Raw genomic sequence first — 17,358 nt, forward strand, 5'->3', positions numbered from 1 at the left:
ACTCTAGTCCAGTGTTATTTCCTGGATAGCTTTGGCTCAGTTACCGCTCATCTCATTGGCTAATCCTGTTGAGGAGCTGTAACTGATCTTAGAGCTCATCTGGTCCCAAGTGCGTTAAATTTCCATGCGTTAATGTGAATTAGAGGGCAAACAGAAGCTCTGGGGCCAAATAAGTTTGGGAAATGTTGAGTTAAGCAAAGTTAAATTTATTTTTCTTAGCCTAGGATTTCATAACCTTTATCCTGCTCACATTCATTGTGACTCTTCAGGGAAAAAAAGGGGGAGGATACTATATGTATTCCCAAAGTTAATTGGTCAGGAGTCACGTTTTCATGGAATGGCAATTCAACATCTCTTAGAACTAATGTTCTAAGAAATGCAGCCAAAAATCAGAGAAGCTCAAGTGGGCAAAGCTTAACACAGCCCCTGTTCCCAGCCAGAAGGGATGCTATCACACTCCACCCACTCTGTGCCAAACTTGAATCAGGGGCTTGGTCTATTCATCACAATCCTGAGCCCAAGTCCTAGATCACTTCCGTGGCCACTCTGTGTTTCCCTTGGTGCAAGTGGGCCTCGTAAGTGGGTTCCAAGGCACAGACTCGGCTCAGACAGGAAGAGCTGCAGCCAACATACCAGCCCGATGTCCGAACGGCTCTCCCAGAGGCGCATCAGGGCCACCCTGGCCACATCTTCAAACACAGGGTCACCGGTGAGGCTGCTCAGGGTGGCAAATTCCACAATGAAGGTCCCGATCCCTGCCGTACAGGTGACAGGGGTCTCTCCTGGGTTCACTCCATGAAGCAGATTCACCGTTCCATAGGGCATGCCAGTGGGGGTCTGAAAGGCTAAACAATCAGAATATTATGACCTCCGTCACGAGTGGTTCAGACATAAGCCCAAAGCCTAAGGCCTTAGCTAGCACTTCCTGGGTTATCTGCTAGAGTGTGGGCCAGCAAAAGATGAATGTCACAACTGCAGGGGCCCAGCTGAAGCTGTCAAACACTGCTGTGCATGACCCTCAGGCTCCTGTCCCCAGTGAGGGGGCACAGAGAGGGCTATCTCTGGCCTGCCACACCCCACACATGCTCATTACAGCTAGAGCAGCTCCTCTTTATTGTACACTGTGCCTTCCGGGGGCAGGCAAACAGCAGACTGTGAAGCGGGCAGGGTTCCAGCCACAGAGGGTGGAAGGGCACCTGGCACAATGACGAAAACAGGACCTGTTAAAACCATTGCTGACTTTTTTAAAAAAAAATTATTTACTTATTTGAAAGGCAGAGCTACAGAGAGGCAGAAGCAGAGGCAGAGAGAGAGAGAGAGAAAGAGAGGGGGAAAGAGGTCTTCCCTCTGGTTGTTCACTCCACAAATGGCTGCAACAGCCAGAGCTGGGCCAATTCGAAGCCTGAAGCCAGGAGCTAGGAGCTTCCTCCAGGTCCCCCATGTGGGTGCAGAGGCCCAAGGACTCGGGCCATCCCCCAGGCCATAGCAGAGAGCTGGATCAGAAGTGGAGCAGCGTGCCAGGTACCACAACAGTAACAAAACTTTGCTGTTTTCGGGGTTTTGTTTTTTTACCTTTTTTTTTTTTTTTAATGGAGTGTGCTAGATGTCTCTATAATTTTGTTCAAATGACTGCAGAACCTGGAAAAGCTGTTGCTGCTATTGATACATAACATACTGCTATTACTGGTCTTTATATATATATATATATATATATATATATATATACACATACATATAATTGAATTTTTGGAAACTTTAGCTGTGCTGTCAACTTTGAGAAAAGTATCCCAGTTTACCATGTTGAGTTGGCACTGTACAGAAATTAACAGCCATATTGGTCTAGAAACGTTAAACTTAATTTTTTTTCCATTTGTACAGAGGTAATGCACTGTATTAAATATGTAAGGTCTTATCTATGTGGGTTTGATTACAGAACTAATAAAGTATTCTCTAAATAATGAAAAAAAAAAAAAAAAGAAGTGGAGCAGCTGGGACTCAAACTGGTGCCCATATGGGATGCCAGCACTGCAGGCGCTGGTCCCACCCACTGACGTTTTAAAAACGCCATTCTGACTAAATGAAAGAGATTTAAAGATCCTAAACAGTCCCAGAGAGTTCAGTTTAACATCCTGGCTTTAAATAAATGGTTTAGGGACCAAATTATTTTTAAAAGAACAAACAGAATGAGCCAACAGACCACCAATTCAGTCTACCCCTCAACTTACAGGTGGAGATCGTGCCCATACAGAAGTGACTCAGCCAAGGCCACACGGGAGAGCCCAACAAGGCTGGGATGGGAACACTTGCCCCACGCACAGCTAATGCCAGCCAGTGCTCTACCCGCCCCACCCACTCCAGGGCTTTCTCCTTCAAGGCAAGACTGCAACAACCAGAGGCAGAGACTTCCTCTCCAGGCCAAAAGGTCAACAACCTAGGGCAGCCCGTGCGTCACCAAATGGTGAGCGAAGTTGTCAAAACTTCCAAGAACCACAGGGCCCAGCAAGTTTTTCTACTACAAAGAAACTTGCTATCAGGCAGGTATGGGTGGCAAGCAAGGAAAATGCGAGTCACGGTGGAAAGAGCTCCAAGGCCTATCTCAGGCAAAGTCATCAGTACGAAGAAGAAGGGGAGTGACAAACTCTGACCTGTGGACCTGGCGCCCGCTCTATCATGATTCATTATATACTCTTCAACATGTATATTTCTTAACATAGAACTTTTTTTAAAAAAGGAGCAACTCGGCAGAGTTTCCTCCGGGATGAATCACACAGGACATGATGTTTGCGAGGAGTCACTTGGGCCGTGAGCCGTGGCTGAGACCTGGACCCAGCTCACTCACTCTCCTCGGCTCCCCCCAAGGACAGCAGGCGAGTGCTGTGGGGAAGGGATAAGCAAGTGAGATGGCCCAACGGCCGGTGGGAGCGCCCCGTGATGAGTCTGGGTGTGAACGGCCCTCGGGCCTCTGTCACACCCTGACGAGAACAGAGTGTCCAGCTGACGCTGCCGAAGCCGGCCTATCCGCCCCACTGGACAACAACACTAAGGCTTGGCCTGCAGCCCTGGCCACGACTCAGCCACTGAGCAAACCCTTCTCACTGCAGCAGTGTTTGAGGTTCTCCAAACACCTTGTCCTTTCTGAACTCATAGCACGGGAGGGAGGCAGGGATTACAACGTCCATGCGATAGATGGGGCAGTGGTAACCAAGGAAAGGAAGGGAGGGTTGGTCGAGATGCTGGCTGGCAGAGTTGAGTCTGGAACCTAGAGCTCCTGATGCTGAGACCAACGCTCTTCCCGGAGGCCCTGTTCTTTCAGGAGCGTGTGAGCCTGGGACGGGGTGAGAAGACTCACTCAAAATAAAGGTAAAGTGGCGTGGACATTTGGCATAGCGATTAAGATACTGAAATTCCTGGATTGGATTCCCAGCTCTGGCTCTCAATTCCAGCTTCCTGTCAATGTCTACCCTGGGAAGGCAACAGTGATAGCTCAAATAATTATATTCCTGCCACTCACATGAGAGACCTGGACTGAGTTCCCAGCTCTTGGCGTCAGCATCCCCTGCTATTGTGGGCATTTGAGGAATGAATCAGCAGATATGGGTTCTCTGTCACTCAAATGAATTTTTAAAAATTTAAATAAAATAAAAGAAAAGAAAGGCAAGGGCTACCCCCCCACCACGCTGGCCCTCAGGAATGACGTAATGCAATCATCCTATCCATTCTAGACCAGGGCCCAGAAAACCCTTAAAATGCAATGACTCCCCTGATTTCTATTATCAGTGTTAAGGGGCAGGATGAGAACCATCCAGAAATCATTCAGCACTGCCTCTCTCATCCCAAGCAAGGGAAACGGACCTACCTAGGGACCCCATCTCTTCCCCACCTCTGGGTGGTTCTTACCTGGGAGGAGTTTTCGAGCGGCCTCCTCGGCCATCCTCAGGAGAGGTCCAGAACAGGGCCATCCGGCCTCCACTTCCACCCCAGCCTTCTTTGACAGCAGATGAGCAGACAGGAGTCCTCCTACCACTGCAGATGGCACAGAAAGCAAGGTCACAGTCCCCACGGGCCAGACTCTCCCCTGCACAGAGTAAACCTCAACACGCTGCAGGGGCGTCTCACTGGGAAGGGGCTGCATCACATTTGTACAGTGTTAGGTTTGCAAAGTTTTCGCTCTTGGTAGGTCACAAACACAAGAGCTAGCTTTTGCTTAAGTCCCCATTGTGTAGCACGCACTAGGTACTACGTTCCCCTCTTCAGAAGAAGATGCTGAGGTGCAGAGAGGCAAAGTGGTTTGCCCTGGGTCACTCAGCTAGTAGGTGGTAATTCCAAAGCCCCTGCTCTCACTTTGTCACTCTGTCACCTGTCACTCTCTCACCTTCTTTTTATTGATTTATTACTTCAATTTATTATGCAATATTCAGGACGTATAAAAAGACACATACATTCTGTATCTGGAGCTCTGGCTAAACAGGTCTCCTGAAGGATCCTCTCAAGGGAACACAATGGTGACCCTGAGCGTCTGCTTGCTCTCCTCCTGGTGGGGCAGGGGGAGGACAGGAAAGGCAGCAGCTGCCCACACGGGGAGTCTGAGGAGAAGGGCCCTGCAGTACATAACACTGGGTCCTGAAAGAATGAGATAGTCCGTGTAAGGAAGGGCTAAAAAGAAACCCTGCACACCTCCCCTAGTGGACAGCACAGTGCATGCCTCAAATCTGGGGGCCGCGTGAAAGGAAGGAAAACACAACTCCCCCGAGGAGAAGTAACTACAACCTGCCGCTCGCCAAGCCTGAGTCAGAATTCACACCAACTGCAGAGTCCAGAAAACCACAAACCTGCAGTGCAGGTGGTGCCTTCTGCCACAGGGTAGAAAGGAAAAAAATAAATTTTTTTTTAAGATTTTTTTTTTTTTTTTGAAAGGCAGAGTTACAGAGAGAGAGAGAGAGAGAGAGAGAGAGAGAAAGGGGTCTTTCATCCATGGTTCACTCCCCAAATGGCCACAACAGCTGGGCTAAGCCAGGTTGAAGCCAGGAGCCAGGAGCTTCCTCCAGGTCTCCCAGGTGGGTACAGGGGCCCAACCACTTGGGCTGTCTTCCACTGTCCTCCCAGGCCATAGAAGAGAACTGAATTGGAAGTGGAGCAGCTGGAACTTGAACCGATGCACATATGGGGTGCTGGCACTGCAGGTAGTGGCTCAACTGGCTATGCCACAATACAAGCCCCAGAAACAAAAACTTTATTTGGCAGAACTCACATCCAATCTAGGGCTCAAAGAATCTCACAGATAGTTGTTGGTTTTTTTAAAAGGTAATAATAAATAAAATTTTAACATACAAGAAAACAAAATATTATGACTAAGAGTCAGCAAAAAGAGAGTATACCTACCATCATTTCAGGTACTGGAAGTATCAGATACAGAATAGAAAATAATTATGTGCAGGGCCAGCACTGTGGTACAACAGGTAAAACTGTAGCCTGCAAAGCTGGCACCCCATATGGGCACTGGCTGCAGCCTCAGCTGTTCCACTTCTGATCCAGCTTCCTGCTAATGCACTTGGGAAAGCAGTGGAAGATGGCTCAAGTCCTTGGAACCCTACACCCACATGGGTGACCCAGAAGAAGTTCCTGGTTCCTGGTTTGGCCTGGCCCAGCCCCAGACATTGCAGCCATTTGTGGAGTGAAGGAGCAGATGGAAGATCTACCTCTCTGTCTCTTCTACTCTATGTAACTCTGACTTTCAAATAAATAAATAAATAAATCATTAAAAAAAGAAAAGAACTGTGTGCAATATAAAAGAAATAGGGGCCGGGGGCTGGTGCTGTGGTGTAGTGGGTAAAGCCGCCGCCTCTAGTGCCGGCATCCCACATGGGCGCCAGTTCAAGTCCTGGCTACTCCACTTCTGATCCAGCTCTCTGCTATGGCCTGGGAAAGCAGTAGAAGATGGCCCAAGTCCTTGGGTCCCTGTACCCATGTGGAAGACCCAGAAAAGCTCCTGTCTCCTGGCTTCAGATCAGCCCAGCTCTGGCCATTCTGGCCAATTGGGGAGTAAACCAATGGACGGAAGACCTTTCTCTCTCTCTCTGTCTCTCCTTCTCTCGCTGTGAAACTCTGCCTTTAAAATAAATGAATGAATGAATGAATGAATGAATATTTTTCAAAAAGAGTAAGCCATATCTGTTTCAAAAAAGAAATAAATAAAGAAAGAAATATGGGCTGGCATTGTGGAGTAGCAGGTAAAGCCACTGCCTGCAATATTCCCATTCCATATGGGTGCTGGTTCAAGTCCTGGCTGCTCCACTTCTGATCCAGCTCCCTGCTAATGTGCCTGGGAAAGCAACAGAAGATGGCCCAAGTCTATGGTCCCCTGTACCTACGTGTGCAACCCGGAAGTTCCTGGCTCCTGGTTCCAGTCTGCCCAGCCCTGGCTGTTGTGGCCTTTTGGGGAATGAACCAGAGAATGAGAGAGCTCTCTAATTCTGTAACTCTGCCTTTTGAGTAAATAAAGTAAACAAGAAAGAGAGAAAGAGAGAAAGAGAGAGGGAGGGAGGGAGGGAGGGAGGGAGGGAAGGAAGGAAGGAAGGAAGGAAGGAAGGAAGGAAAAAGAGGTCAGTATATATGAGTAAGTGGCAAGAAATTATAAAAATGATGAAGCATATTTATAAAAGAACTGTCAATTTCTAAAAGTAAAAAAATAATTAAAATTTAAGATTTCACAGATAGGTTTAATAACAGCTAAGATGTAAGACCTTTCTCTGTCTCTCTCTCTCACTGTCTAACTCTGTCAAATAAATAAATAAAAATATTAAAAAAAAAAAAAAAAAAAAAGAGGCCGGCAAGGTGGCGCACTAGGTTAATCCTCCACCTGCGGCGACAGCATCCCATATGGCCACCAGTTCTAGTCCTGCTTGCTCCTCTTCCAGTCCAGCTCTCTGCTGTGGCCTGGGAGGGCAGTGGAGGATGGCCCAAGTGCTTGGGCCCTGCACCCGTGTGGGAGACCAGGAAAGAAGCTCCTGGCTCCTGGCTTCAGATCAGTGTAGCTCTGGCCGTGGCAGCCATTTGGGGAGTGAACCAACGGAAGGAAGACCTTTCTCTCTGTCTCTTTCTCTCAATGTCTAACTCTGTCAAATAAATAAATAAAAATCTTAAAAAAAAAAAAAAAGATGTAACTGAAGAGAGAATTCATGGATTTGAAGACAGATTGAAAAAAATTATCCAAAATATAACATGATGAGGTAAAAGATTTAAAAAAAAAAAAAAAAAAACAGAAGAGAGCTGGAGAAGACAGTGAGAAAGTGGAACATATGTCACGTAGGTCTTCTAGAGAGGAGAGGGAAGAAACGGGGGAGAGGCAGCATGTGCAGAGAGAACAGTTAGAACTTCCTCAGCCTAGGGAATGACATCAATCCTCAGACCCAAGAATCTAAGAACAAAAAGAACTCCACGTTTATGCACCTGGTAGAAACACTGCAGAGCACCAAAGGAAAAAGATCTCAAACGCAGTCGGTGGAACACAGCAGGGGATAAGTACATCTCACTCGTTACACTATTTTCTCTACTCATGTATGTTCGAAAATTTCTGTAATAAGATGTTTTAAAAGGGAAGGGGCAGCCAGAGTGAAAAGCAAACAGATTATCTACAAAGAAATAATTGTTAGATTGATAGATTATTTCTTAATAACAAGAAACTAGAAGATAATGGAAACATTTTTTCAACGTACTAAAAGAATACAGCATCAACCTAGCTCCAAATCCTTCCAGAACTTTCAAAGCCAAACAGTGAGATATAAACATTCTCACACAAACAAAAGCTAAGAAAGTCGGCCAAGAAGATACCTGTACTAAGGACATTCTAAAGAAAGAACTTCTGAGAGAAAGCAAGGGATCATGGGTATTAAGGTCCGAGACACAAGAAGTTAAAATAGTTCAGAAAAAAAAAAATAGGGGCCCGCACTGGGGTGTAGTGGGTAAAGCCACCATGGCCTGCAGTGCCAGCATCCCATATAGGCACCAGTTCGAGTCCCAGCTGCTCCACTTCCAATCCAGCTCTCTGCTATGGCCTGGGAAAGCAGTAGAAGATGGCCTGAGTCCTTTGGCCTCTGCACCTGCTTGGGAGACCTGGAAGAAGCTCCTGGCTCCTGGCTTTGGATCAGCACAGCTCTGGCCATTGCGGCCATCTGGGGAGTAAACCAGCATATGGAAGACCTCTCTTGCTCTCTCTCTCTCTGCCTCTGTCTCTCTGTAACTCTGCCTTCAAATAAATAAATAAAATCTTAAAATTAAAAAAGAAGAAGATATGAAAAAAGAGAGCTAAGAGTGACAAAGATGGGACAACTGAAACAAAATGGGTGCCGGTGCTCTGGCATAGCAGGTAAAGCCACTGCCTGCAGTGCTGGCATCCCACATGGGCACCAGTTTGAGTCCCAACTGCTCCACTTCTGATCCAGCTCTCTGCTATGGCCTGGGAAAGCAGCAGAAGATGGCCCAAGCCCTTGGGCTCCTGCACCCACGTTGGAAGACTCAGAGGCATCTCCTGGCTTTGGATTGGCACAACTCTGACCATTGTGGCCAACTGAGGAGTAAACCAGCTGATGGAAGACCTCTCTCTCTTTTTCTCTGCCTCTCCTTCTCTGTGTAACTCTTTCAAATAAATAAACAAATCTTTATAAAAAAAAAAAGAAAAAATGGAAATGAGTGCAAATATCTCAATAATTACAGTGAATGCTACAGTTTAAAAATTGTCAGAATGATTAAATAAAATATGACATGCTATTTACAAAAGATATTGAAAGTAAAAGGGTGGAAAAAGATACACAGGGCACATGTGAACCAAAAGAAAGGTGGTATAATTATGTCCACAGCAGAAACAAAGACATAAGGACAACCATCCTGCACAGATGACAAACTGGCCCAAGAAGCTGTGAATCATAGCCACAGGCACACCTCAAACTAAGTGTGATTCCTAAACCAGGACTTTATACTGTGCTGCCCTTCCACTCTCTCCTCTTTCTTAAACTTTCAGGTATCACATATCTGGAATATAAGTTTCATTGCAGAAAACATATAAATTAAGAGAGCAAATGTAACTTTTGCATCCAGAGATGACAGCTGTCAAGCAAGGGTCTAGCTGTTCATTATAAGTACAGGCCATGGTAGTGTCGCAACAACAGTTGGAAATCTGCTAAAAATACTGATTCTAGGACCCAACCCAAAGATCCCAATTTATGAAGTTGAGGGTGGATCCTCCACATCCGAACAGTTTAAAAGGTCCCAAGTGGTTTTTATAGCCAGCCAAGTTTGGCAACTAATACCCTGGATGTGCCTATTAACCACTAGACACATATGATTATTTAATTTAAAATATCTAACCTTGAAACTATTTAAATTCATTAAAATTAAAAGAAATGAAAAAGTCACCGACTCAGTGGCAGTGGACACATTTCCAGTGCTTAAGAGCTCATGCAGTTGGCAGCTGTCACCTGGGAAAACAGATGTCAAACACTGCCCCCATGTCAGAAATTCTACTGGGCAGACAGGGATTATGTTTTTCTTGTTCATAGCTGTACGCCTAGCACCAAATATATGTCAAATACAAGAGTAGTTTTGTACTATTTCTTTCCAGTCTTTTCTCTGTCCACTGCTCAAATTCATGTCTGAAACTGAAGGGGGATGCCGAGACCACCACCATCGTGCCCCCTCCAAAAGGAAGGATGCTCTGTCAGTCGCCGGTTTTAGCCAACTGCTCTGGCAGGGTCAGTGGTTAAGAGCCTATTTACCCCTTCCTGGACAACACAGAGGCTCCTCCACACACAGGCCTTTGAGGGACCCCTCACCTCGAATGTTGGTTTCAAATACAGAGGCGTTCACATCGATGTCAAAGTCCACATTGTCCTGGAGCACTTCGACCACTCTTTGGAATTCTGAGACATTCCCTAAAATCTGCAAGGAAGCAGAGACCTGGCCATGAGCCTCTCTCAGGGGCCGAATTCAGAGTTTGGGATCCTATCCTGGTGCAGCTGTCACTTACTCAATTTCAGACCTCCAGTTTCTGTCCTAGGACTGGAGAGGGAGAAGCACTGGGAGCTAGAAATCACCCAGAAACCCAGGATCAAGACTCAAGTTACGTCAGTTCCCAGGTACCAATTCAAGAGTCACTGTGGACCCATACAACATAAAAGATGGAAACTACAAAAGGAGGTTTTAGTTTGACATTTGCAGCGGATGCCTGTTGTCCTAAGCCCTCTCTTGTCACATTCAACCTTGTGGAAAATCTTATGGCTCAGTGGGCTCTAGACTGACTCACAACTTCTTCACCCCACGGCCTCCCACCACAGGGGTCGGACACGCAGATGCTTGCTTTCTCAGCTTCCTCTGTTGATAAAGGCGACTGTGCTACTCGGTCAGTTCCAGCCCTGGCAAAGTCCACTGGGCACTTCCAGAAAGGCTTCTGTTTTCCTAATAATGCGGAACAAACGCAGCTGGCACAGCTTTCGCTACCCCCCATCTTTCTGCCAGGAAAGCAGACTTCATTTCTGGAGCTGGGGCAGTTCTGTGAGACCATGAGTTTAGCGTTAAGTGTGAGACCCAAGTCAGATCAATGTAGACCCTGTTTCTGGAATTAATGGAAAAGGGGGGGTTCTTTCGCCACAAAGGTTACTACAAGAGTCGAGTTCTTGTTGGCTACCCTGCCAGCTATGGAAAGCCTGAGACACAGCCAGCAAAGAGGGCAGAGATAAGAGATGGAAAAAGGGACTTGAGATGACATCACTTACATGTCTGGATCCAGCTGGGTCTGAGGCCAGTCTTTATTTGAACTTTTTCATTATCTGATTTAGTACATTTCCATCTTGGGTCTCTAGCACTTATAGCCAAACAATCCTGACTATCCCAGCACCCAATGACTACAATTTGGACCCAACCGCTCTTTCTGATCACGTCTCTTACCGTTCACCTTCATTTAACCTGCATTAGTAAAACTGTACACACTTGTCTCCAACTTCCTGCCTTCAGACAGGAAATCACTCCCTCCTGTGTCTTCCCCTTTCCAAATCCAACTTATCTTTGATCGTCTAAATGTCACCTTCTTCAGGAAGCCTTAGCTTTCTCCTTTAACCTCTTCTTCCTTTAATGGATCCCAAGAATTTTACCACACAACTCTTAGGACATCCATTTCTTCCCATATTAAGAAAATATTTGTATGGGCAGGAGCCTCACTCATGTCTACATTTCTTCAGTGCCAAGCACAGCTCATGAAGCAATTACTCAACAAATGTTTGTTGAATGACCACATTAATCTCCCTTCACATTGCAACCAGTGATCTCAAAAGAGAAACCTCACCATTTCCTGTCCTCTACTTAAGAAATTTCAGTGACTTTCCATTGCGCTCAAATTAAAGATCAAAATCTTGTTCTTTAGTGAACAAGATTTGTAGTCTCCATCATTCTAGCTTCACTTTACTTCGTCTCCTTTTTCACACCCCAGCCACGCTGGCCTTCCTCCAACTCACTGCACCTGCCATCCTCTCTCCTGCCACATAGCCTTTGCACAGGCTGTTCACGCCACCTAGAACATTCTTTCCTCCTCCACTCCTTCTCCTGGCTGGTGCCTGTTTCTCCTTCAGATCCCCATTTACATGTCCCTTTTCCACCTCAGGGAAGTCCCCCTGACCTCCTCAGCCTAGGTCAGATTCTTTTGCTACAACCACTCTTGGAATTGTGTTCCTTTGCTACCCAGCACTCACCTTACTTTGTAATTAGACATTTTCTAAAGTTATTCTTTGATTGTTGTTTACTTCACTAACATCATAAACTCCAGGCAAGCAGAAACCATGTCTATTTAAACTCACCGTTATAACCCCAGAGTCTAGCACTATACTTTGTACACAGCTGGTCCTCAAGAAATACTGAATGGAAGGACAAGCACACACAAGTTAATGTTAAGTAAAAAAAGAAGGAAGGAAGGATGGACGGAAGAACAACTAAATTATATCTACATAGTGATCACAATCCTATAGATATTATCAATATAAAAGCACCTCAAAAAGTTCATGGAAATGCAATTAAAAGATAAGTTCATTTGGGTGCAAAAATATTTGAAATCCATGCATAGTTTTTTTCATAATACATATTTTCCACAAAAATTTCTGAAGATCCACCATACAAGAAAATCAAACTGGTGACAGAGAACTAGAAATAATGAAAAGGGAGAGGCCGGTGCCGCAGCTCAATAGGCTAATCCTCCATCTGTGGCGCTGGCACACCAGGTTCTAGTCCCAGTCGGGGCGCCGGATTCTGTCCCGGTTGTTCCTCTTCCAGTCCAGCTCTCTGCTGTGGCCCGGGAAGGCAGTGGAGGATGGCCCAAGTGCTTGGGCCCTGCACCCGCATGGGAAACCAGGAGAAGCACTTGGCTCCTGGCTTCGGATCAGCGCGGTGCGCCGGCCACAGTGCAATGGCCGCAGCAGCCATTGGGGTGTAAACCAATGGTAAAGGAAAACCTTTCTCTCTGTCTCTCTCTCTCTCACTGTCCACTCTGCCTGTCAAAAATAAAATAAAAAAAAAAAAGAAAGAAAAGAAAAGAAAAGGGAGAAAGTTGTTAAACGCTTTCTCATGGCCTTTTTAAGGTTGATGGTCACAGCCTGGGCTCATACAGCATTAAGTCCAAGTCCTAGCTGTGCTTTTTCATAGTTCTGTCTCCTGCCCAAGTCATCTCACCTTCCTTGGCATCAGATTCCCCAGCTATCTGAAGGAGTAAATGTACTTGCCTCACAGTTATTGCCGGGATTAACTAAGTAATCCATGTGAAGTGCCTAGCACAAGCCCACACATAACACACCAACTAGTTACTATTACTAGTTTATGTCATTGAACTTGGCTACTACAATGTAAGCTTCTGAAAACAGGGAGGATACAATCCTCGAAGTTTCATGGAGTTACAGAAGTCTATCACAATTCCCTGTACTAAACAGGTCCTCTACTCATGTTTGCTAAACATCCGAGCCCGACTAAGTTGGAATTCACTGTTTTCCCCTGACTAGCTGGGCACCCAGAGTCTGACGCTTCAGAATCATGGGGTAAAAATATAAGGCAGAGGAATTCATGTTTCACTCACCCACGCTGTCAAAAGAGGAAGGTTATGGGTAACACAATGGCGGAGAGGAAACGACAAAGACAAGACACTTACCAGCAAGGTGTCCAGAGCATCAATTAGAGTCAGAGAAAAACTGTAAAAGGACAGAAACCGACTTCTTAGTAACACCAGACGTTATGACTGCCCCCAGATCAGATCCCACACGACACTAAGTGAGGCACAGGGACACCTCCACCCATCGCACTTACAGTCGTACTACAGTAGCCACAGTATAAACACAAGGATCCGCTGACCAATTAGTGCACCTGGGAGAGCGGGCGAGCAGACGCTGCTCAGTGGTGATTACAGACATCACCTGCGTGTGCTGGCATTCTTTTCAGCTGTGGCGAGGCAGCATAAGGTTGTTAGCAATATTCCGCATCTGGGAATGAATCCCACACTGCACAGTTGTCTGAGAGTGCTCAGGGCAGTGTTTTTGGGAACAGCAAAGCGCTGGAAAGAACCTAACTGGCTGCCAGTTGAAGAGTGATTAACCTGTGGCACGAACAGTGCAGAAGATGGCCCTATCGAAAGGACTGCTACCGGAAGTTCCAGGTGTTGGTGGCACTTGTTCAAGTGACGCTGTTAAATGAACATGATAAGGTACAGAACAGGTAGCGGAGTCTCTTTCCATCTGCATTTCAGAGACATACTGATGGGAAGCAGATCAGCCTTGTTAGGGCAAGTAGTAGTGGAGGGGTTAACTCTGAAGGGACACCAGGGAGACTCTGAGGGGGACAGAAGTGCTCTGCATCTTGACTGTGATGATGGTCACTATACACTTAAAATGAGTGTCTTTGGGGCTGGTGCTGTGGCACAGCAGGTTAAAGCCCTGGTCTGAAGCACTGGCATCCCATATGGGCGCCAGTTCTAGTCCCGGCTACTCCTCTTCCAATCCAGCTCTCTACTATGGCCTGGGAAAGCAGTGAAGGATGGCCTAACTCCTTGGGCCCCTGCACCTGCGTGGGAGACCTGGAGGAGGTTCCTGGCTCCCGGCTTTGAATCAGTGCAGCTCTGGCCGTTGTGGCCATCTGGGGAGTGAACCAGTGAATGGAAGACCTCTTTCTCTGTCTCTACAGCTCTTTCAAATAAATAAAATAAATCTTTAAAAAAAGTAAAATGAGTGTCTTTTATTTTACATAAATCATACCTTCAAAAAGTTAACTTTAAAAATGTGCACACACATACCTATATAAGGGCATAAACCAAGGATATTTTTAGAAAGATATACAGGAAAGTTAACAGTGATTGGAATCCTTAGCATACAAGGGGATGATATCATTTATAAATATTTCTGAAACAGGGATAACGGCACCTAACTCCTAGAAGTGTTTATGAGAACACAAAGAGATGATACAGTAAGATGCTCACACAGGGCCAGCATTGTACTTGCAGCAACGGCATCCCATGTCAGGGGGCCTGTTTTGAGTCCCGGCTACTCTGCTTCCAATCCAGCTGCCTGCTAATGCGCCTGGGAAGGCAGCAGAAGATGGCCTAAACACTGGGGTTCCGGCCACCCATGTGGAAGACCCAAACAGAATTCCCGGCTCTTTTTCAGCCTGGCCCAGGTCAGGCTGCTGCAGTCATTCAGGGAGCGAACTAGCAGATGGAAGATTCTCTCTTTGAAATAAACAAATCTTTTTTTAAAAAAAATGCTTAACACAGTGTTCAATCAATGTCAGCTTCACCTAATGCAATGACCCCTCAGCAAGGAACAAGACAGAGAATTCCAGTTCCAGCAAGGTTTTTAATGCTAGAGGAAATGAGAAAGACAAACCAGCAGACGAGGGAAAATGATTCTGTCAGAGATTGAGGCACGCTACAAAAAAAATTAAATAAAAAGCAGGCCTCTTGTGAGGAGTGCGGAGGAGTGACATCCGGAGCGAAGACAGGAATGCCAGAGTCCCGGATGTGAGGTTAAGGGGCAGAGTGTGCTTCAGCCACAGGGAGCACCAACCAGAAAGGCCCTGAAGTATGGGAGTGTCACAACCCCTTCTGGACCTGTCGGCCTACCCACAAAATGAACGGACTGCGTTTTCTGGCCCACGGAGTCCTTCCTATGTCTCCAAAATTCTACCCACGACCTTCCCATAACCTGGTGCTTGCTACCGAGGGACCAGAGCTCAGAGGTCCAGCGCGCCAGGCTGAGCCACGAGTTTTCTGCAGGCTGCGTGGGAACTGAGGAGAGAGCAGCCCTGGCCCCAGTGGGAGCTTCCGGAAGCGGTGAGGGACTATGAAGCTCCCAGCCACGGTTGATTCTCCCGCCTAGGACGAGTTCGCCAGACCCCGGCCGCCCCCTGCCCTTCCGCTGGCACTACCTGCCCCAGGTGTCATGCCCGTCACAGGTGAGAGGTCGCAGCTCATCGTAGGGAAAGGCGTTCTCCAGGTAGCTGTCGTAGGCGTGGTAGAACATGGCCTTGACTCGCTCCCTGGAGAGGGGGGACGAGAAATAAGGCTGGGGGCCGGAATATGAAACCAGTTAGAAGAAAGGAGGGGCAGAAAGTGACACTCGCCAGCTGACTTCCGCCGAGGTCCAGCGAGGGGACCCGTGCAAGTCAGGGTAAGGGTCCTGGTATGGAAGGAAAGGGAAGGGACCCGGTCGGCGCTTCCCAGTCCCAACGGGGACTGCAAGAGCGGGAGCCTGACCCTTTTCACCTGTAATGGGCAGGGTCGGGCGCGGTGCCGTCGGGACCTGGCGCACCATGGTGCAGGGGCAGCAGCACGCACAACGGAATGAGCAGCCGGAAAAGCATAGAGCTCGTGTCCTGTCAGCGTCGCCGCCGCCGCCGCAGCAGCCACCGCCACCCGCTCATCCTGGGAGCCGCCGCTGGGTCTTCCGGGGATCTGCGCCACTGCGCCTGCGCGCCGAGAAATCGGTCGCTCACTTCCGGACTACAAGACCCAGAATGCAGTGGGTGGCGGAACCCAGGCACAGAGCGTGTTGGGATGTATAGTCTCCCAAGTGGAAATCAACGTGTCTTAAGGACAGTGGCTGCTAGTGCTAATGTTACCAGTTAATGTTTTATTAATAACCACTCGCTCTTATTGAGCATTCTTTGTATCCTAATGTTGTATGAAGCACTTTAACTGAATTATCACATTTATTTGACCACCTTATTAAGCACGAGTGAGGGCAGGGACCAGCAGGGACTCGCATTTACTGCCTAGCCTTTAATGTAAAGATGGTTGGAAAATATTCAGCCTTTGCTATGATTAAGAGTACTGAGTTTCTCAAACGTAAGATGCACTTACGTTTATTTATCCAAATCCACCACTCTTAAGGTTTCCTGAAAATCCGTTGAGTTACAGAAATTCATAACACGCTGTGGGATGTGGTCACCTCATCCTGGACCCTCAGTGTCCATCCCAACCCTGAAGCTCCCGCCCGCCACTGTCCTGGACTGTCTCAGTGAGCCCTGTAGAGTGTCCCTGGTGAGAATGCAGATCCTGGGGCACTACAATTCTGGGAAGGCATGGCCCTGCCTTTAAGGTTCCCTCATCAGAAATGACTAGAGAGAGTTTAGTCAGCACCTTATTCCACAGCGACATCTTTGACTTTGATCCTTGTGATGTGCCTTGGAACCAACCCTGGGTTTGAAGTCAGATCTGGACTTTAACAAGTACACCTCACACAATCTGTACGTGTGACCTCAGGCAAGCGCTTCCCCTTCTCTGGGCCCAATATCCTTATCTACAAAAGGAGACATTTTTACTAATGGATCTCTGAGATCCTCTTAACTGGAGCTTTCTTTCATCCTGAGTTGACCGTCCTCTTCTCTTTGCTGAAACACTCGGGTGGAAGTGGCTGCTCATTGTTGTTGTTGTTTAAGATATGTTTATTTATTTGAAAGTCAGAGTTACACAAAGAGGCAGAGAGAGAGGTCTGCTGGTTCACTCCCCAGATGGCCGCAACAGCCAGAGCTGTGCCGATCTGAAGCCAGAAGCCAGGAGCTTCTTCTGGGTCTCCCATGCGAGTGCAGGGGCCCAAGGATTTGGGCCATAGTCTACTGCTTTCCCAGGCCATAGCAGAGAGCGGGATTGGAAGTGGAGCAGCCGGGACTGGAACCCGTGCCAATATGGGATGTCGGCGCTGTAGGCATCGGCTTTAACCGCTACACTACAGCACTGGCTCCCTGCTCCGTTTCTTGAGCTGCAGTGCAGGCAGGCGTGGTCTCCTTTGAGATTCAGCTTCCTGGAACTGTCCCTCAGGCAAGTGTCCTGAAATGCTACCAGCTGACACA

The 17,358-nt window shown here is 47.2% G+C and overlaps 1 protein-coding gene across 1 annotated transcript in view; it reads right to left on the reverse strand.

Moving 5' to 3' along the window:
* The window catches only part of EDEM2 (ER degradation enhancing alpha-mannosidase like protein 2), a 32,141-nt gene extending 16,185 nt beyond the window's left edge, over window positions 1-15,956 (reverse strand). Inside the window, exons 1-6 of the mRNA XM_062204092.1 lie at window positions 15,773-15,956; window positions 15,436-15,546; window positions 13,172-13,211; window positions 9,825-9,930; window positions 3,898-4,023; window positions 634-845 (exon numbers count right to left, since the gene is read on the reverse strand). Coding sequence (XP_062060076.1) covers window positions 634-845; window positions 3,898-4,023; window positions 9,825-9,930; window positions 13,172-13,211; window positions 15,436-15,546; window positions 15,773-15,870 — 693 coding nt within the window. The 5' untranslated portion in view covers window positions 15,871-15,956. The remainder of the gene's footprint in view (window positions 1-633; window positions 846-3,897; window positions 4,024-9,824; window positions 9,931-13,171; window positions 13,212-15,435; window positions 15,547-15,772) is intronic.
* Window positions 15,957-17,358: the final 1,402 nt, after the last annotated feature.

Source organism: Lepus europaeus, chromosome 10 (genome assembly GCF_033115175.1).
Source record: "Lepus europaeus isolate LE1 chromosome 10, mLepTim1.pri, whole genome shotgun sequence".
Classification (NCBI taxonomy): domain Eukaryota; kingdom Metazoa; phylum Chordata; class Mammalia; order Lagomorpha; family Leporidae; genus Lepus; species Lepus europaeus.